Consider the following 26576-nt stretch of genomic DNA (forward strand, 5'->3'; position numbering starts at 1 on the left):
TTTCACACAATTCAAATAAAGTCGTGTAAGAAAAATCTACACAAGAAGTCCCACGGTATCCCCCTTGTCCTGGACAGACATAATGCAAACCCACCAAGATTCTCATTGCCTGGTTTAAAAGCGAAAACACATTTAGTCACATCAGATTGAAGTGTATTTTCAAAAGTCCACATCTTAACATCAGAGTTTGAGGGTGGCTGGAGAGGGTAAAAGGAACAATGTTAGAAAAAAAGACTTGAATGAATGACGTGACATTCAAAACACTCCTCCCCTCTACTGTTGGCAGCTGTATAATTTCACAGCTTCTACTGTCTGGCAGGTTTGTGAGAAAGGCTTCACGCCAGGGATGCATATGCTCCCCTCACTCCTCTCACTGTGTGACAGAAAAATGATGTGAGAAACTACAGGTGTCTCTCGTGTCTCTTCTGGAGTATTTCAGTAACCGGGCCTCCCATTCGTCCACAGGAGAGGGAAGGCGGGACACGCAGGACCAAACCAGACCAAATCCAACCAAAACCAGTCTGGATCAGATCCTACTCCGTTTTAACTCATAGCTCATCCTTATCAAAGTCATCCAGGTCAACGTCGCTGAGGTCATACTCTTCCTCCTCAGGAAGCTGAAGACAGGGAGCAGAATAAAGACAGGATGTTAGCAGAGATGAAAGTGGTTTATAGTTTGCCTTTAGATGAGTTTACATTTAATTTACGCTGTTCAGTTTCCATTTTCCTTTTTTTAGAGTGTGCACACACTGAATAACTCAACTGATGAAGCCATGTGAGCTCAAAAGCTGTCGGTGGGGAGTGATTACATTTGCAATCTGAACTACATGTAAAGAATTTCCTTGTTTAGGTCTTAAAATGATTCATTTGCAACACTAAGCCAACCATGAGACCGCTGCTGTTTTCCATCTCACCTGTCCATCTTTGCCATCCCATGGTTCAACAGTATGAATCTTGGGCATATTTCCACCTCCCAGTGTTGCAGTGGAGCCACGACCAACAGAAAGCTCTCTGAAAACATCAGAAAACGTGACTTCTCAGCTACTCAGCCTGTTTACACATAGATTGTTCTTCGGATGTTAAAAGTAAACATTGGATAAACTGCATCGCCTACCTGAGGAACTCATGAATGCCAGTCTCACTGAAGGAGCCCCTGAGGAGAGCAAATTTCATTTTGCGAGTGTTGATGGCAGCCATGGCAGGGTAGCCAAACCCACCAATACCCAGAGATGCCTCCAGCTCCATCTGAGCTCCTGCCTCAGCCCACATCCAGCTAACAAGAAGAAAAAACAGTCTATTTGCAATTCTGACTTAGAAACTAAGAATAATCCATAACTTGGCTTGGTCTCTTACCCCCACATCTTCTTCTTGTACTTGTCAGCCAGTTTTGTCATCACCTCCAGGTAACTGTTCCTACCAGCTGCTCCTGTTGAGACAGAAGGACAGGAGACGATAAATACTCCAGGGGAGATTTTCTTACTTGAAAACTCAAAACGGTTTTTGTTTGTTTTGTTTACCTGTATCTAAAATGTGTGGCAGGACGGCAATTATACAAAGCTGACTGTCCTCACAGGTCTTCTTTAAGATGTCTTCACTGAGGATCTGTTAGAAACATTAACACATAACATTTCACTGGATTGTTTAATTTGAGATATAAAGAATCTGAGGAAGAACTGAGATAGTTTGCAGCTTATACTGTACAGTAACTGAATATAGATGTTGTTTAGCAAGCCTAAATACGATGTAGTTTTTGCACTACCAGCGTGTTTTTTCCCAAGGGTTTAAACACTACAACAATGGATGATGAAGATAGAACAGTGTGTTGCATGTCAAAATATTAGCATTTGACAGCATGATGCCAAACAACGTCCACCACTTGGAGACTTTTCAGCCTGAACACAAACATGTTCATATGTTATTTCACTGTCATAAACAGCGGTTTTACTAAAGCAGCATCTGTCATGTCAAATGCTCAACTTAGCCCACATGTAGAGTTACCGAATAATAAAAGACTGAATACACTAAATACAGCAGACCATTTCTCTGCCAGACAACACACTGTTTCATTGTGTTTCATTGAGTGTAAGGGTGCAGATTTTGTCGTGGCAGTGAGACTTGGGAGCTTGACATTATTGCCATCACTGAAAAGGAGGCCTTCAGAAAATGTTTGGAAACCACCGACGCCAGCCTGATGTGATGAATGTGTGATGCAAACACCAACCTCCTGCAGCTCAGGAGCAGGAGCATTGTCTGAGAACAGATCCATAGCCCTCTCAATGATGTCTCCACGAGTGCGACCTCCTTGATAGTCCTCCGGCATCTCGCCTTTACGGAAAATCTTGATGGTGGGAAACCCCCGGATCTAAACAAACAAAAATATTCTTTTAACTCCCGGTTTAGCGGGCAGATGTCGAGCAAGAAATGAAGATTCAAAGAAAATAAGATTAGCATTTTTTTTTTTTTTACTTTGAAGTGGGATCACTTTAGGCAGAAACATTCTGATTTAATGAATAACTACAAACACTTTTGCTGCCCTTCTCAAACATTAAAAGGGATTTGTTTTTGTTGAAGGCAAGGTTCAATAAGGGCATTAATCTGGTGTGTTAATTACGTTTGGAGTAGCAATTTTTATTTATTAAATATCAAAACACCAATGTTGGGAAGCAATTTCAAATATCTTCAAAGCTTTGCCTGAACATAAGTTAGATCATTCCTACAGGGAGCTAAACATTATCTCTTCAGGACCACCAGACTGCTCCAGAAAACCAAAGTTAATTCACCTTGCAGTTCATAAGCTGCTTTGGTGTTCGGAATGATTGATTAGAATCTGAACTAATGTCTTATACAGACGAGAGGCGTTAAACCAGCAACTCGAATGATCTGCATGTTAACAGCTGTTGACAATGAGTGCAGGGACTTTAAAGAAACCAGAAATTAGAATAACATTTCCAGTTCACCTTTAGTAAGAGCTACGATGGGAAGCTAAAATGCCAAATGCGCTCTAAGTATACAGTACACAGTCAGATGTTGATCTTCAGATAGTGTGTTTATTTGCTAAAAGATATTTTTATGCCATCTGCACACATTTCTGGGCTTCAGTGCACCACTCTCCTGTATGTTGTTCCAAAGAGAGAGTGCTCCAACAGCAACTTATGGCCGATAGCTGGATCTAATCATCAATGTTTATGTACCTCTTGCAGCTTAACAGATATTTTCCAAGAACAGAATGAAGGCTTAGAATAAATAACCAAAAATACCAGATTTACATTATGGACAAAGGCGTAGAAAACCTTTTTGGTGACATTTAAAAACATGCATAACAGCTGGAACATCTAAGCTCAAGCGCCATAGTAATTTGGGTATTCAAACTTAAAGAGCTAGAAATGGGATGAGCAGGCACAGAATGTAAACCTAATTTTGGACTTTTCCCCATTTCCCTCAAAGACAACCAAAAATCCTGCATATTATTAGTCTTTATTTGACTCACCCCATAGCGACTGGACAGAACCTGGTGTACAGTAGCGTCCACAGCCCCGAGGCGAACTCGGCCATTCGTCTGCTCCTTGACAGCTGTGGCTGCAGCTGCCCACTCAGGCTCCAGACTGTCGAAACAAAGGAAGAGTGACAGTCACAAAAATGTTTCATCAGCCAGACAGACAATCAATAAGCTGCTTTTTTAAATTTTTTTTTTTTAATACAACTCATGTTACGCAAGTATTACCGATGTCCAGCAACAGCTTTACTAATGTATAAGTAAATAACATTTGGACACCAGATCAACTGTAAACATGAAGTAAACACTTTTAATGTAAAAAAAAAAAAAATTATATATTATATATATATATATATATATATATATATATATATATATATATATATATATATATATATATATATATATATATATATATTCAAACATATTTGGGGGAGAGAGAAAAAAAAAAAGAAAAAAAGAAACTGACCTACATGAACAGTTTTACAGGGATTAAAATCTAATGAGGTATTTTCAGCGAGTGAGCTTTGAGAATTATCCAGACCTACGTGATCATTTTTCCTCACATTGTTTCACATTTAGATTTAAAAAAAAAATAAAAATGTATCATTCAATGAAGAACACAATGAAGTACTTCACATTTATCTTGAGACAGAAACCAGAGTCTCACAGACAGATACAGTCATCTCAACTATTCCATTTAAAACCCATAGCTTGTTCTGGTGACAGCGGGTTTTTTTTTTTCCCTCACCTCATCCCTGCCAGGGAATAACTGTCATCTAACAAACTCACTTTTTGCAGTGTCCACACCAGGGAGCGAAGAACTCCACCATCCACACGTCATCGCTGTCCAGCACCATCTTGTCGAAGTTGTCATCAGTGAGCTCGACTATGTCCTTCTGGCTGCCACCACTGCTGCCACCGCCACTCTGGCAGAAGGATATTATGCATTACTCGAACGTCACTCATTCCAGTATCACTGAAGTGATAAATAAGAACTTCGGCACAGGTTTGTCGCTTCCTCTACCTGTTTGTTATAACCGGAGCCACCAGACTTGCCATTCAGCCTCTCTTTTACCAGAGAGCGCAAGGCATTCATTGCTCCGTCGACAATGGCCTGGCTACTGCGCCCCCCTGAAGTGTGACAGACAAAGTTTTAGTTAGTGAAGTGAATGCCAACAAAAAAAGTTCCCAAAAATAGCCTAGAAAGCAATGAGGTGACTTTGAACAAAATCATGAAAAGCATGCACTTCCTCTGTAAGTGACTTTTTATTGGGAACTAAAGGCTCCACTGCACAGAAATTCCACATTTACACAAATGAACTGCCTTACCTTGGTATTCCTCTGGCTTATTTTTGTTGGCTCCAAAGATTTTGATGGTGGGGAACCCTCTGACACCATACTGGCCTCCCAGAGACTTGTGCTGGTCTGCATCTACTGCACCAACTTTGATAACCCCCTGAAAATGCAGTCATGAGAAACAGCTTGCAGTTGGGACCCAAGTTTGATATTCCTATTACAACTTCACTTCTGACATTTTTAAATAAAATGTAAGAATAAATTCAAACTGCTTCTACTTTTTTCAAAAACAAAAAAACACAACAACAACATATAGACTATTACAAAAGTAATCTCTCTCAGTAATTTCTTATGACTCAGTGGAAGTGTCTGTCTGCCTTCTGTCTGAATTTTTATCATTGTTTATTAACGTATTACTATCAGCTTAAGAAAATGTCAAGGATAAAAATTTTGATGTAGCAGCAGGACCTTGAAAAACCAGTCCATGCTTTCATCTTTAGTTGGTTTTATTACTGGAACAGTGTCTTTCTGGTCTTCCTAAAAAAAACTTATTAGACACCTGAAGCCAATTCAGAACTCTGCTGCTCGAGTCCTCACTAAAACCAAGAAAGTGGACCACATCAGTCCAGTTCTGAGGTCTTTACACTGGCCGCCTGTCCGTCAGAGGATAGACTTTCACATTCTGTTGCTGCTCTATAAAGCTCTAAATGGTTTAAGACCAAAGTACATCAGAAACTTCCTGTCTCGTTGTGAACCAATCAGACCCCTTAAGTCATCTGGATCTGTTTTTTTTTTTTTTTGTTTGTTTTTTTTAAATCAGTTCCCAGAGTCAAAACAAGACACGGTGAAGCTGCATTCAGCTTCTATGCTCCACATGTCTGGAACAAACTCCCAGAAAGCCTCAAATCAACTGAAACACTCTTAATGTTCAATTAATTTTGAATTATGCTTCTTATTTTCTGCTGTTCTATTGTCTCTGTATAGTGCTTTGAACCACCTGGTGTTGAATGGTGCTATAGAAATAAACTTGCTTTTCCTTAAGACTTTTGTGGCAGTGGCTACGCAGCCACTATCAAATCACTGTTTGAGGAATATAAAATAAGAAGAAATAAGTTCAAGTAGCCGTCATCTTCCCTAGCTTTGTATCTGCATTGAGCTACACAGAATCCACCTACACAAGGGTGCAGTCCTACCCCATGCTTATTTGTGCTTTAATAAGAAACCACACAGCAAATAAGATGTCATTCATCGGGCTTTGTTTTGAGCCTAAGTGCAGCTAGAAACTTTACTTTCTAAAGATCATGTGATCACTTCCTAATGATTCCCCTTAAAGTATAGTGATTTCTCCATGATCCCTAAAACATCTGGGAAAAACCTAAATTACTTCCTTCAGCTCATACCATTTTCATGAAGAACATTAAATTGTCACATATTTATCTACAGCTCCCTTAATGTGGATCTAAATATAATGTGCAATGTGGAAACACTGCTTCAACCTAAATGAAAAATACTTTCATTATGCTTCATACTGTGGTATCCTTATATATTGATGTCAACTGTGAAAAATCAAATACTGGCAACAGTTATTACTACGCAGTATCACCCTTTATAAGCACCTGGTCTATAAACAGGTGGAGGTTTTGCTTTTAAAAACAGATGCCACCCACTATAAACAAAAAAGTCCTTATTAAAAGAAAGATGAAGATGCTGTGTCTTCATTGCTAGCCCTGCAGACTCTGAGGAATACTATGTTCTCACAACACGTTTCACAGTACACCCTGACATTTAACCCCTTATCATAATCCTGCATATATTAGCTGATATATAGCTTATGTTTGTGTTTAAAAGCACCAAAAAAGAGAAAGAGAATCTCTTGTGTGTTCATACATTCCCTTTTTCTCCTCACTGGCTGTCAGCTTGTAAACATAGCAACTCAGATTTCTATACTAAGAACACCCTACATCCAACTAAAGACCTAAAAATTTTCTGCACCCATGAAATTTTGCATGATGTAACAGCCTTTTAGAAACTGTGTTATTTAGACAGCCCCCTGCTTCAAAGAGGACTGGAATAATTTAGTTTACCTTGAGGGCAGTGGCTGCCTTCTTCCAGTCTGGAGCTAAATTTTTACAGTGTCCACACCTGTTAGGATAAACCAAGAAAACTCATTGAGTGAGTGATATATTTTATTTCATACTGATCTGTGATTCAGAAACCAATGCAATGTCTTGACTTTATTTAAACTAGGGTTTACTTAGGATGCACTTAAGCTGTTGAATATTATCATAAGACAAAAACAAAACAAACAAAAAAAAAAACATTACAGAATCATGCTATGAAAAATCATTTCAACTCGCTCCAGTCCTTACAGAACCTCTGAGTTTAAGTATTTATCCTTAAACATCTCTGTTTAGCACTTTTGTCTGAGGTTGTGGTCTGTGTCAGAAGCAAGGAAGAATAAGGTAGATTTGCATTCAAGTCTCCAGAGACTCATCTGATCACATGTTACAAAGCAGGAAAGAGTTTACAGCAGGTGACTGAACCATAAAAGAGTGTAAACTATTTCCAGTGAATACTGTCCAGTTATTCTGACTCACCAGGGAGCATAAAATTCAACCAGCCATAGACTGTCACTCTGGATCACCTCCCTGTTGAAGTTGGATGGTGTCAGCTCAATCACATCATCGCTGGATGAGTACAAGGCTTGAACAGTCAGGACCAGAGAGCAGCTCAGCACTCCTGAAACACATCATGAACACACAAAAGGAGTATTAACCAAAGTCTGACTAATTAGGTTTAATGAAACATCCACACTAGCCAAGGATATGAACAACAGGTCATTGTGCAGCTACTTATACAGGGCTTGTTGGATCATTTCTGAAATAACTTGTGCAAATGACTCTTATTTTTTCATTAATTTAGTTATAACGGAGGCCTGTCCTTGCACCAAAACTTAGCCCCACAAGCTAACCGGAGTAGCTAAACTCAGACCAAATGCATAAACCAGTAACACCTTTCTAAAATGTATACTTAGCTTAAGAAATAGAAAAACGGTTTAAGAAGCACTCACCAAGTAAAAGCGGCTTCATGGTTTTTACTTTGCACCTCTTATCCCCTCTGCTGAAACAACGCACGCAGATCACTGCCGCTGCCGTCTCCCACAAAAGTACGAGGCAAAAAAGAGAAAATCTTACCGTGGCCGACGCTGATTGGTCCAGCGGTGGCGATGCCGCGCCTTGGCCAATCAGAGCGCGCCGTGTAGGTCTATGGACCGGCCCATTGAGGAGAAGAGGAGAGGCGCAGGAGGAGAAAGGAAGCAGCACATGCAGCTGCACCAACAGGAGATGTAAGATATGACAAGGATGAGTCACTCTTACAGAGTAATTGAAAGCTAAGATATATAACTGCAAGATGTGGACTACTTTAAACCCCATCTGAAGCCTTCATTTATCATTCCAGGAAAGAGAGTAAAATGCCCACCTATTTAGGAAAGATATTCTGTATTCTTAAATGAATTTGCAAAGTTAAAGCTGTGATCACTTTGGTCAACAATGTACAAAAATACATTTTAAACCATAAAGTATTTCAACAAAACAGTAAGAACATTAATTTCTCAAAATACAAAAACACACACACTTAAAAACACATCATGTGATTGTATCATGTTTGTTTACATTTTATTTTCTCCCAATTCTTTTACCTTTTTTCTACGTTTTTTTTTTTTTTTTTTTTTTTTTTATAAATATAGAACATAGATTTATCTTTTTTTCCTTTGGTGTTTGATAATAAGTTGGGTTTTTGTCCTTTTTGTTGTTACTGTTAGTGGTTGTCAGTCTGTTGTTATTGCAGGTTTTTTGTTTTTTTTTTTTTAAAAAGGAATTTAAAAAGACAAAGAGAGACATAAAATTTGCTGTGTTACTTGACAAACTTGATGTTTTACAATAAAAGTGTTTTGAGAGATTATGTTATGTATATATGCAAATTATGTCTCTAAATACTGGTGACCGACTCGCATTTCTGGTTAAAATATGTCACACTTCGCTTTCACAGCTTAAAATACATAAACACTAGATTTTAACAAAAATAAATTCTAGCTTTACTTTATGAGTAAAGTGCTATGCTCAATCACTCTGGGAAAAAAAAGAACAATAGATGGATATAGATATGCTACACACTTTAACCACACATTAGAAGAAATGTAAATTATTTTATTTTACAATTTTTATTGTTTAAATCGACATATTTTCTTCATTTTGATGGTTTCATTTTGAAGTTGTGTGTTTTCCTAATAGTTTAAAGCATTATCTTAAGCATTATCTTAAGCCAACTCTACAGTATAACAGCTTTCATATATATACATATATATATATATATATATATATATATATATATATATATATATATATATATATATATATATATATATATATATATATAATTACTATTATTATTACTTTATTCTTGTTGGACTGTAAAGAAGTGAAAGACTGGTAAAACGACTGCTGTTGCATTATAAAGATGTGTCCACTAGGTGCAGACAAACTACAAGAAACTGCAGGTTTGAACTGTTCAGACATAACTTAATGACTAAGTTTAAAGTAAGCATTTTCCTCTAAAGTATATATTTAAAAGACACGTAGATATAACCCTTGTAGTGTTTGTGATATGATATAATAACGTCTTTTTGCTCTTGACTTTGATTAATTCATATTTAACAGATAATCTGCTCAAACAATACTACCTCAGATAATTACATCATGCATGACAGATTCATTAATATGCAGAGCTTTCAGTCCCATCCTTTGTACATGTATAGCATTACATTGCATTTATGTTCACCTTGTAAATTTTTGTATCAGACAAAGAGTGTACAGGCTATTTACAGTCACCTGAAATTAGGTTGAAATACAGTTAATTTGACAAACACTAAATCTGAACATGGGGTAGGCAAAAATCTTTTAATTTAGTAACAACTGTATGAGGTCATAGTCCCCTGACTGTTTACTAATTTTGAGCAAAAGGGATTCATATGTACTGCATCAATACCTGCAATTAATTTCACGCCTTAGTTAAGCATTGCTTGATTGGTGATCCTACTGTAAGCTGTTACCAAGTGAAAAACTCAGAGTATTAACAGCCGTGTTATCAATTCACTTGATATAAATGCTCTTCTTGATAATGATAAATAAATAAATCCTCCTTTGGTTTATGATTAATGCAGATTTTGGCAGATGAAGGACATCTTATTTAGTAAATAGCTGAATGAATGAATGAATGAATGAATGAATGAATAACCTGAAGTTTCAATAATTTCAGTTGACTAATGTACTTTTAACCAGTTGTTACTCTCCACTGCCATAGAAATCCAAGGCAGTCCGTTTCAGTGAATTCTTTTAGTCCATATTTAACCTATTTCTCCTCAAGAGGGGGTTCGGCTCCTCCTGGCTGCACTGCGCTGCAGAAAGCCACAAAACGCACTAAACCGGAAGAAAACATGTCAGCCTTAAAAAATAAAACAGATACTTGCTCTCATTCCCACTTGAGATTGTTGTGAGTGTTTTTGTTTAAATGTTAAGGGAAATCTTGTCTTTTAGACAATGTACTCAATTTATTTATTCATTATAATATCCTCAGTTTGCTCAGACCTAAGATAATGAAAAACGTATTTAAATCCGGAGCAGGAGAGTTTATGGACCAAGACAGGGAAGTATTGAAAATGTTTCAGACTACTGAGTCATGGAACAGTTGATTTCTTTTATAAAATGATATTACCAGGGGTTCTTTTATTTCATTGAATTTGTTTTATTGAAATTTTAATTTTCAAGTATTATTTTTATTGAATTGGAACATTTTATGCAAGAAAGCAACTTAAAGCTATACTAATTTTGAAATCCATAAAACTGAATGTGTATTTATTTTAGACTGACTTATAGTCAAAGATGTAGAAAGTATAAGTAGAAAGTAGAAGTCCTGTCCAGCAACTCTTCCCAACTAAATCAGGTGACTTTAATTAGCTCAGCTCCACTGCAAGATGAGTGAAAACACCTGTTCTAAATCCAAAAACACAGCAGGACTTCTGCTTTATTTTTACTTCTACTTCTACTTTATACATCTCTGCTTGTAGTAGCCCATATTATCGGTTTTAGGTCTACAAACCTTCAAATAAAGACTCCGTACTTGTACATTTTTGTCCTTTAGTAGCCCAGGGGGTGTTACTTAAAGATACATTTCCGGAAGTGTCGGTTGAATTACAGTCAACGTGACTAAACGCGCACTTCATTTCCAACTTTCCCAGAGCGCACAGGCGCACTGATCACAGCCAAACACGCCTGCATGGAACCGAGAACACTGCTGCGGTCAGTTCAGAAGAAATATTTTCATTTCTTTTTTTTAATCCCCCCTACACCCACCCAAAACACAGAGTCAGAAGATTCCCGGGGGCTTTGTGCAAAGCACCAGCGCGTCTGGTGACTGTTTTTGTGGAAATCTCAGTCAGCAGGACTGTTTAGTGGCTGGTTCATCAGAACAATAATGTGGGGAATCCATAGGACTCGGTACGCAGACTGCAATGGCTCTGAAGCAAGCAAAGAAGAGGAGATTGTGGTGAACATCGGCGGAGTGAAACAGGTGTTGTATGGGGACGTGTTGAATCGCTACCCGGAGACGCGACTGGCAGAGCTGGTAGACTGGTCGCTTAAGTCTTCTGAAGAAATCTCTCTACTTTGTGATGATTACGACCCCGACACCGGAGAATTATATTTTGACAGAGACCCTGAAGCATTTAAGTGCATCATTGAGTTGTACTATTATGGCGAGATTCACATGAAAAGAGGCATCTGCCCAATATGTTTCATGAAAGAGATGGAGTTCTGGAAAATTGGCTCGGATTTTCTGGATGAATGTTGTAAAAGTCATCTGAAAGAGGTAGAGGATGAACTAGCAGAGATTGCTGAGAAAGTGAGGACTATCCTGGTGGATCGAGAGGGAGATCCTTCTGCCGGAGGCTGGCAACGCTTTCAGTTTTCCCTCTGGAGGCTGATGGAGAAGCCGGAATCCTCGCTGCCAGCGCACATAATCGCCATAGTTTCCTTCATCTTCATCCTCATCTCCTCAGTTGTGATGTGCGTTGGGACCATCCCCGACCTGCAGGTTGAAGACTCAGAGGGTAATCTCACCGAACACCCAACTCTGGAGGTCATAGAGACGGTGTGCATCGGCTGGTTCACCATTGAATACATCCTTCGTCTGATCTCTTCCCCAAATAAAATCAAATTTGTCCTGGCTTTTATGAACATCATTGACTTCATGGCCATCATGCCCTTCTTCGTGGTGCTGATTCTGACCTCTTTCGGAGCGGGAGTAATGGAACTGGCGAACGTGCAGCAGGCTGTGCAGGCTTTACGCATAATGCGCATTGCGCGCATTTTCAAGCTGGCTCGCCATTCCTCTGGACTCCAGACCCTCACGTCTGCCCTGAAGAGCAGCTTTAAAGAGCTCGGACTGCTCCTCATGTACATGGGTGTGGGTGTCTTTCTTTTCTCTGCACTAGGCTACACCATGGAGCAGAATCACCCGGACACACTGTTTACCAGCATCCCACAGTCCTTCTGGTGGGCTGTGATCACCATGACCACCGTGGGCTATGGGGACGTGTACCCCAAGACCACTTTGGGTCGGTGTAACGCAGCCATCAGCTTTCTGTGTGGGGTTATCGCCATAGCGCTACCCATACACCCCATCATAAACAATTTTGTGTTGTTCTACAACAAGCAACAGGTGCTGGAGACAGCAGCCAAACACGAGATCGAACTGATGGCGCTGCGCACCGGCGAAGGTGAGCTGACGGCTTCAACAGGGTCCCCTAAACACGTCTGCGGCGCAGGAGTCTGGGACAACTCCATGAACTCGTGTGAAAGCGACAAATTCATACCTTTAATAAAGGATCCAAGAGCAGATGCAAGAATCCGGACCCCAAGCATGGAAACGAGTTTTGAGAGCACAGCCGAGGCCACTGAATATTTCATCTCATGAACTAGTAAAGAAAATACATAAAAAAGAATAGCCTCACATGAATCTTTCATTTCACGAGTGACAAATTTGGGGTAGCTATATCGGATGTTTTAAGGTTGTAAATAACCTTGTAGAAATGATAACATTGCAGTGACGCATCCATTAAACAGAATGTATGTGATTTGATGAGCTGCGCTTTTGCGTAGTGAGTCTCAGTTCATGGATTTTCCCCATATAGGAGTCTTTTATAACGTCCACATACCTATTTCACACACGTAAACTGTAGACTGCTTTGTAGCTTATTTCTCTTTGTTTATTTTGCTCATTAAAAAAAAAAAAAAAAACCAAACAAATACACTGAGCTTATGTAGGGAAAACATCAAACATCACAGCGAAGCGGACATATTTCTATACATTTCTGTGGCTGCTGCCATGTGGCTTCATGAGATAAAACCAGTTGTTTTTTTTTTTTTGTTTTTTTGTTGTTGTTGTTTTTTTTTTAAATCTTTGTCTGTGATCTGCCTCAGTATAATTTCTGTGCCTGAAGCTGTGCAACTGTGTGGTAGCCTAGTATATATGAAATATAAAGCTCTTCTTGTACGCAGGAATAAAACAGCGGCCGTGTCATTTGCCAGACTTTTTTTTTTTTTTTTTTTTTTTTTTTTAAATTGAGCTCATGTTGCCAGCATCGGGAACCTCAGAAGCTTTTCTGGCTGCGGGACATGTTCCTATAATGGGTTTAAAATTTGCAGCAGCTGTCACCTCTCTCCTTGTGTTCAGAAGAATCAACTTGAGGTTAGAAAGGAGAAAAAGAAGCAACAGGCGGCGAGGTTAAACGAACGGCAAAGGTATTAATAAAAACCTAAAAGGAATGAAAAATGCAGAGAGCTGTCTGGAAAAGACATGCATGCTGTTTCTCGGTTTGACTGAACCTGAAAGCATGCTGTATTTTTTTTTCATTTGTTCCTTTGGTTTAAGCCTGAACTCTGGTTTAGTGGATGCTATTTAAAGGTGAAATTTTCACAGTATTTGAAAGGTCTCAGCTCCTACACCATTAGTCTGAGTGACATGAAACTTACTGCACAAATAGAACAGTCATCATAATAATTAATTAGCGCAGCAGGAGGGGTTATAATTAGAATCTGACATATTTCATTTAAACTTCATGACTAAAATGCCACATAGCAACATGCTATAAGAGTTTTCTGTAAGTGTATTATGAATGCCTAAAATGAACTATTTTGAATGTTAATATGCATGCTATGTGCATAGACAATCACCGCTTTATAAAAAAAAAAAAAAAGAAGACATTTATAACATCAAAAGGCCTTAGTGTGATCTGGCAAAGGGTTACAGGTGCTTAATGTTTGAGTCACTTGGCTTAATTGGTCATGTAAGCATAAAGTTGAGAGTATCATTTAAAATATTTTAAGATATGAAAAAAAGTTGAACGATAGCAGTAAAAGAGAATGAAAAAATGCTTTGCAAACACAAAGAAACAAGATCTGAATAAAGGTTATTACTGCTTTAAAGACATTTTCACTTTTAATACTTTCAGGACTTGGCACAGTGAAGAAACTGAATTATATCAGAGAGGTCTGCTAACATTAATAAAGAGTGTGGAGAGACAAAATATCACAAAAGGGATCTAATACATAAATAAAGAGATTCAAACCGATCTGGATCAGTCTCCAGGAAGGGTTTGAGGCTATTCAAGTTGCTTTAGGCCACAGACAAAATAAAACAAAAGGTTAAAACAATCTTAAACATGGTTGAGGTTTGATCATGTTGCAGGGCTGCTTCACAACCTGAGTCACTAAATATGTCAAAAGACTGATAATACAGGACTACCAAATAATTTTAGTGTTAAAAATGCTAATTAGTGATTCTTTCTGTAGGACAGCAGTTTAAAACCAACGCCTAACAGTATGTATTGATCCAGGATTGGGTCCAGTTGTGGCAATCTTCCCCAACTGAGAAACTTTGAAGTGCTAATTTTAACAGAGCTTGAATGAAAAGTTATTGAAGAGTATCAGAAATGACCAGTGTCACTTCCAAGTAGATAACTCTGGAGAATTAACAGTCTTAACTTGCTTTCTTAAGACTCGCCAGTCCATCGCTGCGATGGACTGGCGAGCTGTCCAGGGTGTACCCTGCCTGTCGCCCAAAGCCAGCTGGGATAGGCTCCAGCTTCCCCGCGACCCTGAATTGGAATAAGCGGTTCAGAAAATGAATGAATGAACTTGCTTTCTTCATTTCCATCCTTTCTTTTTTCTTTTAGTCAAGCTGTTTTATCATCTGAGATAGGTGTTCAAAGTCGGTCCTCATGGGTACTGATGTTTCCTGCTGAAACACACCTGGACATGCCTGGCCAGTACTTGACAACAAGCTGTGGAGGAAAGTCATTTTATTGCAGGTGTGTTGAAGCAGGGAGACATCTAAAACCTACAGGATGCAACTCTCGAGGATCGGAGCTGGATAGATGCCCCTGATTTGAGGTGATCAATCTGATTTTACACAAGGGTTTAGGTGTCATATTTATTAGATTCAAATATTTGTAATGAAATAAATTACAAGAAGCAAAACACAGACTTTTGAAATAGTTGAGCTGTGCTTGGGAACAACAGATATACAGTAACAAAAATAAAACTTCACTTCGCTTTCACTTCAACTCTAGTAAAATTCACTTTAGAAAATGAAAATGTTAAAATAGAAAATATTCATACATACTGTGATTAAATCATATTCTGAATGACAAGATGAAATGTAAAATCTATGTGTTGTGATTGCTGCTTGGTACACTTTGATGTTGCCATAACGACAAGGTTTTGTGCATAAGTCACATGTCAGTTTGTGTTATTAGCAAGAAGCTGCACATTCAGCATGGCTACCACTTCAGCAATGTTTTTCACTGAGCTCCAAGTCCTGAAAGAAAGAACATGAAGGTGGTCAGGGAGGACTCGGCAGACTGTCCACCCACACATGTCCTATACAGGACTGCTATCTTCTGTGGCCAACAGCAGATTCACACATGTCAAAGCCAGAGCGAGAGAGAGAGAGACAGAGAGAGGAGGGCTTTGTTCACAATGACAGGTGGAGCAGGAATTTCAAAGACGTGTATTGTGTAACACCACAATGTTCCTTCAACAGATGCACATGCAAATGAGCACATGCACCTTCAAGTTCAAATTTAGATATACAATCACACACAAACATACACTGGTGTATCCAAACATCATGTCTCCTCTCTACCGCCTGCCTACATGTGCTGATTAATGACTGCACTTGTGCACGTGCACACACATTCACTGTTTTCCACAGTCATGTGAGATGTAATCTAAAATGACCTGTGTGATCTGCTGGCTAATCACCAGTTTTTTACACCCACAAGTTGGTCATCTGTTGCATTCAGTGGGTGTTTGTGATAAGCATTTACACAAAACTGCTCATTATCCCTCCACTGAAATAGTTCCAGTTAAAAAACAGATATCTCATGTTTGTTACCTTTAAATGTCCTATAAATAGACTCGTCTCCTTACCATCACAAGTCTCTAAATCTCTGGAAAAACTCTTTGACAAGAGACTGGAATAATTTTTGGAGAATCAGTACAGGTTCCAGTCAAACAGATTGGCATCACTGGCAATAATGAAGCAAAACAAGAAATCACAAATTCTAAAGACTACAAGCAACAATCTGCTGGCATATTTATTGATTTGAAAAAAGGTTGTTGACACAATCAACCATGAAATATTAATTTAAAAAAAAATCTGGAAATATATAGTATCACGGGAATAGTTCTGGATTGGGTGCAAAGTCAGTGAAGGGGAAAAAGCAGTTTGTGAAACTTCTTGGCTGTTTCATTGGACATTGCTGGTGGTGTCCCCCAGGGGTCAGTGTTGGGCCCTGAGTTGTTCATTCTGTATGTTGATATTGTTTGTGCATGTTCGTATATTGCTTTTTTTTTTTCTCTTCTCTCCGGGTACTCCAGCTTCCTCCCACCATCCAAAGACATGCATGTTAGGTTAATTGGTCACTCTAAATTGCCCCTAGGAGTGCGTGTGAGTGTGGTTGTTCGTCTCTCTGTGTGGCCCTGCGATGGACTGGCGAGCTGTCCAGGGTGTACCCTGCCTGTCGCCCAAAGCCGGCTGGGATAGGCTCCAGCTTCCCCGCGACCCTGAATTGGAATAAGCGGTTCGGAAAATGAATGAATGAATATACTGTATATATGTATGTATGGGCATGTGTGTGTGTGTGTATATATACATATATATATATATATATATATATATATATATATATATATATATATATATATATATATATATATATATATATATATATATACATACATATATATATATATATATATATATATATATATATATATATATATATATATATATATATATACATATATATACATATATATATATAGATGCAGATATACGTGGGTATTTGTGTGTAAATGTATATGCGTTTATGTATATGGATTTTTTTAGAAACCAATTTTACTTAACTGCAAATATCAAGCTTCAACATCTTGACAGGCTTAAACCAAGAGGCTCATTATCTATTATTTAATATGAGAAAGGGTGGGCGTTTACAAGCTATGTAAACATGTCTTATACGTTTTCTTGTGTATGTCTTATATGTTTTTTTTTAATCTTATTTGTTTTTTGTTCCTTTTTTATTTTTATTTTTATAATGTTCAGGACGAACATTTCAGTCAATCCTAGCTGTAAATTCCTGAACTTAATTTTGAGGGAAAATAAAGGTACCAGTTTTAAACAGTTCAGTTTAACCAATAATATGTGGTAATTAAACTTGGATAGTTATCCAATACTCAACATGTTCAGGATGCAAATTTGTTAAATCAGAAAGATGCTCAATAAATGCAATTTCTTGTCTTTATGCTTTACATTTTAGTTCAACATTATGCAGTAAAAGATGAAAGGGATTATCTGCAATGCAAACTCAATAAAATGTCATATGTATTCATTTCCCCTTGCTGTGTAAGAGCTTCTGTATTTCATTCATGTATAATGTTTTCAGCATACTGTAAGTATGACATTCAGCAACAGAGTAAATTAACAACTTATTTCCTTGCAAATATACTCAAAACATAAAGTATCACCTGTGAAAACTGCATGTGTTTGTTTCAGGTTATCAATATGATCCCTAAAACTCACGTGGGGTGACCAGCTGAGCCTCTGCTCTGATTGTTAAGTGTTGACGTTATGGGAATTAAGTTACACTCCACCATTTTGACGACAGTGTGGACAGCTCTCCCATTTTCCTTCTCCCTCGACCTTTCAAGAGGAGGATTGTCAGCACCTGTTCCCCCTCTAAAAATAGGAAAATCTCTGGATACAAACAGACCTGCAAGTGAAAGCTCATGAGAAACCCAGCCTAATGGTGTCCCGCATTCATCATTCTAAACTGTTGTTTGGTGGGAAGTCATTTGGTGCAGCTGAAATTTCAGACACAGTAACAAACTCTTTGAAGTTTTTTTCTTTTTTGTTTTTTTTTTTAAGAATTATCTTTTTATATCCCAGAATGAGGAGGCTAAAACATAAGTCATATATGAAAGAAAGTTACAGAACAATAAAGGGGACAAAGAACAAATAAGACATTCAAATCTCTTATTAGACAATACTAACAATAGATAAAATCCACATATTTTAGTGGATTTCATATGCTGCTGGAATAAGAATGTGTTAGCCCCGTTCTATGGCTTAACAACCCGCCCCTCTGAGCAGTATCTCAGTTCAAGAGATATTTTCAGCTGCCGTAGAGGGAATAGGTAATCTCCCTGATGCCAGATTTCTAAGAGAAGGAAAAACATATTACAAATGCATTATTGTGAGCTGAAATTCTCTCTCTCATCTTAAGAATAAAATGCTGAGGATGTTTTTAACAGCACTTGAATTCTGGTAGAGGGCTGCATCAAATTGCTTGGAAATAATTACACATATTAAATGTGACCTTCTACAAAAAAGCAAAATGGCATAATGTACTGAAACCAGTCGACCTCTCAACGAAAAAGGCTTCGTATGTCTCATTTTAACTCTAACCAGATAGTTTTTAATGTATTTGTCTTGTAAAAGGTTCTCTTGGAACAATGTCTGCAATTGTGGACTTGTGATAAAATAAAATATGTATGGACCTGGCAGAACTCAACAGACTTTGCAAAAGATGGAAAAAAAAAACTGAGTGTAATTTTTTTAAACGCATTGCAGCTTACAGTACAAATTTTAATCTAAAGTGTTCAATATGAAACAGTTGTGCATCTGCAACCATTACACTGACTAAAAGTCATGACATATAAGCTTTTATTGTGTGTTTGTACAGTTCATTACCAACTTGGAGTCATAAAAATTGGAGTGGAACATAATTCTACCAGTGTAGGCTGAGAAAAATTATTTAGTTGCAAAGTAGTCCTCACTGGTGGGTTTCCTTTTTATGTGAGCGGAGTAAGTGATGCAAAGCTTTCTTATAGAAAAATGAACAATGGTTTTCACAAACTGAGATTCTAATAGAAAATGAAAAAAAATCCCCAATGAGCCCAGTATTTTCTCTACGTGAAATTACACAATCCTCCACTGCTTCCCATTAAAACTGTGAATCAACCAGTTTAAAAATGTATATGAACCTATAAAGAGTTTAATTCAGTCTGTGTGTGAAGCTCAGTATCTTGAGATCTGACCAGACAGTTATGGCCTAAATTTTTCTTTCGTGTGAACTGAGGAGCTTTTATCATCCCTTTTGTGTGATACAGCCTCAGTCGTTCGGAGCCATTATGGCCAATGCTGAGTCTCAAGGAGGTGAGTTGATGTGGTTTTAACTCTGTGAAAGCATCCATATACTTAATGACATAATTGCCTACCCACCAGTCCTTTGCTGATGATAAAGTGCTGGCTCGGCGCTGTTACATCAGATTTTTTTCTTCCAGAAAATACCTTGTTAGATTTATACTGAGTGTATTCAACTAAAGAGAGCAAGAAAATGTTTATGAACTCATTATATTAGATTTATTATAGGTTCTTAATACATTATTAGATTGTAAATAATACTTTTTCAAGCCTAATGTGGAAACAGCTGCTGATACGTGTGCAGTCGGGTGTTTCAAATGTGTTATACCTCATTGCTTATGCCTATTCCCCTGAGAATTTAGATTTAGCTACAGTTTTGTATTGCCTAACAGCACTAAAATGAGATAAATCTTTTGTTAATCTTTGACATGAATGCTATGGGTAATGGTTTTCCGCCACATAACTTTGCTAAATGTTGAATCATCCACATATGGGCCTGCATATGCCACTATAAACTGATAGTTATCCAGTTAATTACAATACAAACTTTATGTTGGACAAAGCCAATGAACCAATTCTGAAAAGGACTCTAAATGAGCTGAGCATCAAGTTCTTTGTGTTTCCCTACATGTTAAAGTGATACTTGTTTTCATTTTATAGAAATATGCCGCACTTCTGACTAAAAATGAACTTTGACAATAAATTTCTTTTGGTGAGTTAAATGAGTAAATAAAGTTTGAATATTAGTTTGAATTATAATTCAGTAAACCTTGTTCTGTGGAGGTCTGTCATTTTTTGCTGCACAAGCCAGCCAACACTTTCACTGAGGTCCATAAAAGTCTTCTGGGATCTTTTTGAGGTGTAAGATGATCTGCTTTTTTCATATTTGAGAAGTTGTGAGGGCACAGCCTCACATTCACTTCCTGAGAATGGTAAAAGCCAGTTTTCCTCCACCTATTCTCAGTATTTCCTACAGAGAATGGCAACCGACTGGATCACTGTGTAGTTTGGGAACTGGAAACACTGACTCTCTAATGTATAGTGAGGATAGAGAATTATAAGGTTTTTTTTTCTGCCATCCATGGCATATTCCAGGGATGTGTATATGAAGCCTCACCGCTGTACTGGAACCTTGTCTCTCATCACAGACTATCCGACTTTCTGCCATAAGATAGGAAGGGCTACAGGAAAAGATCCTGCATTTTAAGGAGCTGCAACATTTCCTCTCAAACTGCCAGAACCATTTACCCTGCTAACTCAGAACACCTTACTTTCATACCAAATCACTAAACCCATACCACACATAGTGAACAATGGACATTGTGCACAAAAAAAGACAATAACACCCTGTTTGACATCAAGGAAATGGACACTGTTACTTCACAAAACAATGAACACTCATTGGATAATTCTCTGCATCATGACAATTCATAACAAGTTGTCATCATGGTTGAGCTGCTGCTTTTATGTTTCACTGCTATCAATTAACACATATTTAATGTTTATTGTTGCACTGTCCATGCTATATATCCATGCCATTGTAACTAGCTCACAATCTGTTAGTGGATTAGGTTTATGCCTCTCAGCTGGAGGCAATGATGTTGCAAGAGAAACCATTACCTATGTAGAGTTAGAGTCCTTCTCTTCCTTGCCACTGTAAATGTACTTAACATGAAGCAAATACCTTAGTCTTTTAATTTTTTCTGTCTTAAATTAGCAGATTGTTGAGCTATTCCTTTGAAAGGAGAACTAAAAAAATAATGAGAAAAAGAAGAAGTATTCACCTCTCTGAGGGGTGAAAAACAACGTGTAATCTCTTCTTTACATTTTAGGTTGTTCTCCAGGCAGAAGCTGCAGTGCCCCCCAGAGTAAAGTGAACTCTCTTTCAGCAAATATGCATACATAATATGTAATTTAAAAGTCAGAATCTTGGTATATTCCTAAGTATATCCACGCTTTTGCATTGTCCCTCTTTGACTTTTGTGCTGCACTGCTGTTGTGCTGACTGCTTTGATCAGATCTTGTGAGAAAGGATTGCTTCAAATAACTTTTTCAAAGCCAAAGCTTGGTAAAGCCGCTTTAGTTTATTCAAAAATCAATCCATTCTTTACTGGGTTCTTTTGTAAATGAATTTAATTAGGACATTATAGACACCACCATAAAAGAAATGTGTACCAGCCTGCATTCTGAAGAGCTAAAACTGCTGTTTTTTAGGTACAAGCTGTTCTCTTTTTTGTCCCCCTAACTAAGTTCGTGTCCTTCACTGACAGACTCGACTTCAAAAACGACTCGTAAAGGGCACATTTCAATAAATCAGCCATGTTGTAGTGGCCCTGTGTCATGTTTGCTAATAAATGCTCAGACATCTAATTATGGAAATTGGCGTTGTGTGACAAAAGCTGATAGATGTGACCTGCCCGTTGATGGCTTGCCACTGCAAATTATCTTGTCTGACAATTAACTTCTAAGGTGCCATATCACTGTTCTATAGTGGACTGCTACAACGATGGTAGCAGTCAGACACAGATTGTGAAAAAAAGTAATTGTGGATAATGTCCTCTGAAACGAAGATTTATCTTTGTCACATTAAAGCTCAGACAGGTATTTTCCAAGCATCAGAGCAGGATGGCTTTACATTATGATAACCCAAGGTATTGTCGTTGTGGTTATAGCCCACTCCTCCGGGTTTAGCTGCCTAAATCTGTGAAAATCTCTGCAAATAAAATAACACATAAAATGGAAAATTAAGTTATTTGCAAATACTTGAGAAAAGGTCATAATTACTTAAAATAATCACCACTGAAGTAGATATCTACAGAATGATGTCACTCACATTGGAGGTATAATTATTCGTTTTTGGCAAAGGACAATGCAGTCACGATCTAATTTTTTGATTCTGCTGTTATTTAATCATTAATTGTACTTCCAAGTAGTGTCTGGGAAGTTGTTATTATTATGCAGTTACTTTTAGTCAGTTGCGGATTCTTGGGCTTTTTAAAAAATTTTTTCAATGATCTATCTCGTTTCCTTGGATACTGAGCCCTTCCCTACCCACACACACGCACAACTTCATTTGACCTACAGTTTTCATGTCCACAAAAACTAAGACAATGTGGAAATGAAAAAATAATAAATAAAATAAAAAATCTATCTATCTATCTATCTATCTATCTATCTATCTATCTATCTATCTATCTATCTATCTATCTATCTATCTATCTATCTATCTATCTATCTATCTATCTATCTTAATATATACATATATATGCTTATATATATATATGCTTTGCTATATATATATATATGCTTTGCTATATATATATATATATATATATATATATATATATATATATATATATATATATATATATATATATATATATATATATATATATATATATATATATATATATATAGAGCAAAGCAAAAACAAGAGTTAAGGAAACTAGTGCATCACAAAAAGAGCTGAATTCAACTGAACTGAATTTAGATTTCTTCACTGGGGTTCAGCATCAAGGTGATGCTGAGGAGCTCATATATCCACAGGAAGCTCTGAGAGACTTTGTGTTTAATGGGGCCTGTTGATGCTGTTTGAGCATCTGAATACAAGTCCTGCCTTCCGTTGCACAAGAAGGAGGCCACAGAACACTCATGGGACTTACTGGGATATTATATACTGGTGAAGTAAGATTTCCAAATGGAAATGGAACAGAAAAGTAGTAATCAGATAGATTGCTGGCTGGATGGATGGATGGATGGATGGAGTGTATTGGAATTGATCAAAATAAAAAACAAAACCTCCAGATTCATTTCCCACAAAAACAATGACTTTGTCTAGCAAGTGGAAACATCTATTCCTCATCTGCACTGCAGGAAGGCACCTTTTTTCTTAACCGCTGATATTTTGCAGGCAACTCTCATCTTTTAAAGTAGAAATAAGAAAGGAGGTTGTTTGGCTCATTAAAACTTTTCCTTAAAGTGAGTAAGAGAAGCTGCTGCCTTTTGGACCTTTAGGCTATTGCACTTAACGGCTGTAAAACATTCCCACTGAGCCCTTTATGAACACGCTCATGCTTTTTACCCACAATTGACAGCATTTTGTTTTTTATTTAAGCCCAGACATGTTGAGAATCAGCTTGCATTGCAGCTTCCATCCCTCCAGCACAATTAATCAAAATAAAGTCGAAGGCAAGTGTGGAAAACACAACATGATCCCATGCATTAACCTGCATCTTCATTTATCATAATACTTCACAGATTTTCGTCATCTCATTCCCCCACCCATAAATCATAGCTCCACTTGACAACATGATATGGGAAAAGAAGCGCAGTATTGCTTTTGTGCATTGTCCTGTTATTGGCAAAGCAGATTAAGGCCGCTTACCTTGCAGTATGACTGGTTGTAAATGGCCTCCTGAGCTCTCTGGGGAAATTGGCTGTTAGGAAACAGTTTAGATGGACATTGAGTTTAACAATTTGCCACAACTGAGGCTATCTTCTTGCAGGGACAAAGATTTTTTTAAGGAAGCTCTCACCTCTGGCATTATAACATATTGCAATTCAAAGAAATGCTTTGAGCATCAAAAATTCTGTTCACAAACTAAACTGCTGACAAAGGCACATGGAGAGGAAAATGCTGAAGGTGCAGATTTTTAAAAAAAAGACAAAAAGGAAAATACTATTGCTATTCAACTCTTAAGGATCCTGAATCTGTTTTTGACTTGAGAAAATGATTTACTGATCAGAAATTTGACGACTAACCAATGCCACAGAGGACAGATGAAGTTTCACAAAAATGTGCTTAAAAATGCATTTTCAACTACTTTTTTCCCTCAAAGTACTCAGGTAGTGAAATAAAGCTTTAAAAAGCTGCAAAACTTAAAACACAAAACATGTTAGTTTGAACTGTTTTGAAGTGCGTTTGGCTATGCAGGCCATGTTGAGAGTGGCGGTAACTTAGAAGAATTTGTCTTAACAATTAACTGGAAACAAACCTTTAAGAAGAAAAATGCATAATAGATGCTTAAGAGGAACTCTTTCTCAGCAAGTACTTTTACTGCATATGTAGAAAAAAATATCATAGTTGGGAATACATGATTCTCAGTCATCTGAGTGATAGAAGTTTGTTGTTTGCAGGCTTAGAGCAGAAACAGCTGCTGAGTCACATCCTTTAGTCATTGTGCTTTTATTCCCCCCACTGTGTATCGATTATTTTTCAAAACGGGCAGAAAAACCACCTCACCTTCATTTCCTGTAACTGTGTATCAAAATGGCAATAGGAACCCAGTTATAGTCACTTTGTATTTCTAACACATCTAAAGATCCACAAACCGCACACTCAAAAAGTTTAAGTTCTCCAGCGGAGAAGTTTATAGCCTACTTATGAAAATGGGTGACTTTTTACACCTCCCCCAACTTCATCTAATCTCCTGTAAACATCCACTCTCTGTAAATGAAGATGTAATATATTCCACCGCAACAATGTACTGCATGCAGCTTTGAAGTGAGGTAAGAAGAAGTATCTTCCCACAGGATAAAACCACCGAGTCCTTTCCATGTAACACTCTGCAATTTTTTTTCCAGGGATGTCAGATTTATTTTTTAAATTACATTCTGGTATCTTCTACCATAACTTTTCATATATGGTCACAGATATATATTTTAGGAGTGAGCGTATATTTGTTGTGGTCTGGCTCTTTCTGTACAGGAAGGCTTCATGCAGTGCCTGTAAACAACACTTTCACCTGTTGTATTTGCTGGAGAGGAGTCCCGCTGAGGTGCCTGCAGCAACTGAAAGTTGTTCACAGCAAGTTGTAACAAGGTCAGGGCTACTGAGGCATATCATATGTCACAAAGGGAAATTGGGAAAAGGGCAGGTCAGCTATTTCAGAGGTCAGGCTTAGATGGAGTAATAAAAAAAAAAAACAGTTGCCTGGAGATTATTGATTCAAAACTGTGCAAGTATCTAAATATCAGTGTTCGAGTAGGAAGTAGGAGTCAAAACCTAAGCTCTCTTTGCCAGGGCCAGCCCACTCCTGGATCTATCTAAGTAATTAAAAGAATAGCTGCACTTTTTTTTAAAAATATAAAATATTTGTAAGTAATACCAATATTTGAGTTAAGTTTCTCCCTTCAAATCAAAAGTCAGTTCATTTCAGAGTCCTTAACAAGTCAAACTGGGATTTTCATCAGTCCAACAGCATGATGAGGCAATAAATTTGCTTAAAGTGCTAATGCTTCTTAAAATCTATACGCATTTACTGAACACAAAGTATGACTGTTTCTTTTTCAGTCCCATGTTTTTGAAATCATCTTGTGGTTGTGAGAGTAACTGCTTTTGAATTACACAAATGGTATTAAAAACATGGTTGTCCACAGTTCATGTATGGTGGTTTAGATCCTTGCAGGTGGCGGATTAGTACTTCCTAAGTTCCCGCAGTCAGAGAAACCTCAGTTACTGAACTCCCAGGGGCTTCAGCCATAGATCTCCTGCATCTATACTGAGGTCAACATTACAGAGTAGATTAGGCAAATGAAGTTAGTTAAATGAAGAAAAACAACATTCATCCTTACTTATTTGATGGGCTGCAGGACTAACTACAGCTGGCAGACAACACTGAAATGAAAACGATTGGTTCAGCTGCTTCACTCCCATTACACATTTCTGCAAAGCAGCAGAGGTTTGTACTTTGCTTTGAATCATTATTGCAAATGATGGTTATGAAAAAGATCACTTGAATGTCTGTTTCCAGTTCAGGGCTTTGCTCTTCTGATTCGTTTTCAAGCCCTCTTGACTAAATTGTGCTGCATGTTGCCTCCTCATCTGACTGAATGAGGAAAACAAATGTCACATTTATAAAGTGTAATGAGTATTTCTGTTATAAAACCTCAAGTCACATAATGAGCAATAGTTAGCAGATAATGATAACCACAAAAACGAATACAATTCTTTATATAAAAC

General features: G+C 37.6%; 2 protein-coding genes across 2 annotated transcripts; one reads left to right on the forward strand and one right to left on the reverse strand.

Annotated features, from left to right (window-relative positions):
* Positions 1-15: 15 nt before the first annotated feature.
* On the reverse strand, positions 16-7949 carry pdia6 (protein disulfide isomerase family A, member 6). Its single transcript, XM_079255021.1, has 13 exons — positions 7863-7949; positions 7390-7531; positions 6877-6934; positions 4826-4952; positions 4521-4627; positions 4286-4422; positions 3488-3602; positions 2222-2362; positions 1518-1602; positions 1354-1426; positions 1115-1273; positions 915-1011; positions 16-617 (listed from the first exon to the last, which is right to left on the reverse strand). The coding sequence occupies exons 1-13, from the start codon at positions 7879-7881 to the stop codon at positions 549-551; spliced, it is 1329 nt and encodes a 442-aa protein (XP_079111147.1). The 5' UTR covers positions 7882-7949; the 3' UTR covers positions 16-548.
* Positions 7950-11140: 3191 nt separating this feature from the next.
* On the forward strand, positions 11141-13349 carry LOC306767702 (voltage-gated potassium channel regulatory subunit KCNF1-like). Its single transcript, XM_079255791.1, has one exon. The coding sequence runs from the start codon at positions 11324-11326 to the stop codon at positions 12821-12823; it is 1500 nt and encodes a 499-aa protein (XP_079111917.1). The 5' UTR covers positions 11141-11323; the 3' UTR covers positions 12824-13349.
* The last annotated feature ends 13227 nt before the right edge of the window (positions 13350-26576 follow it).

The sequence above is a fragment of the Telmatherina bonti genome (assembly GCF_933228915.1).
Source record: "Telmatherina bonti genome assembly, chromosome: 16".
Classification (NCBI taxonomy): domain Eukaryota; kingdom Metazoa; phylum Chordata; class Actinopteri; order Atheriniformes; family Telmatherinidae; genus Telmatherina; species Telmatherina bonti.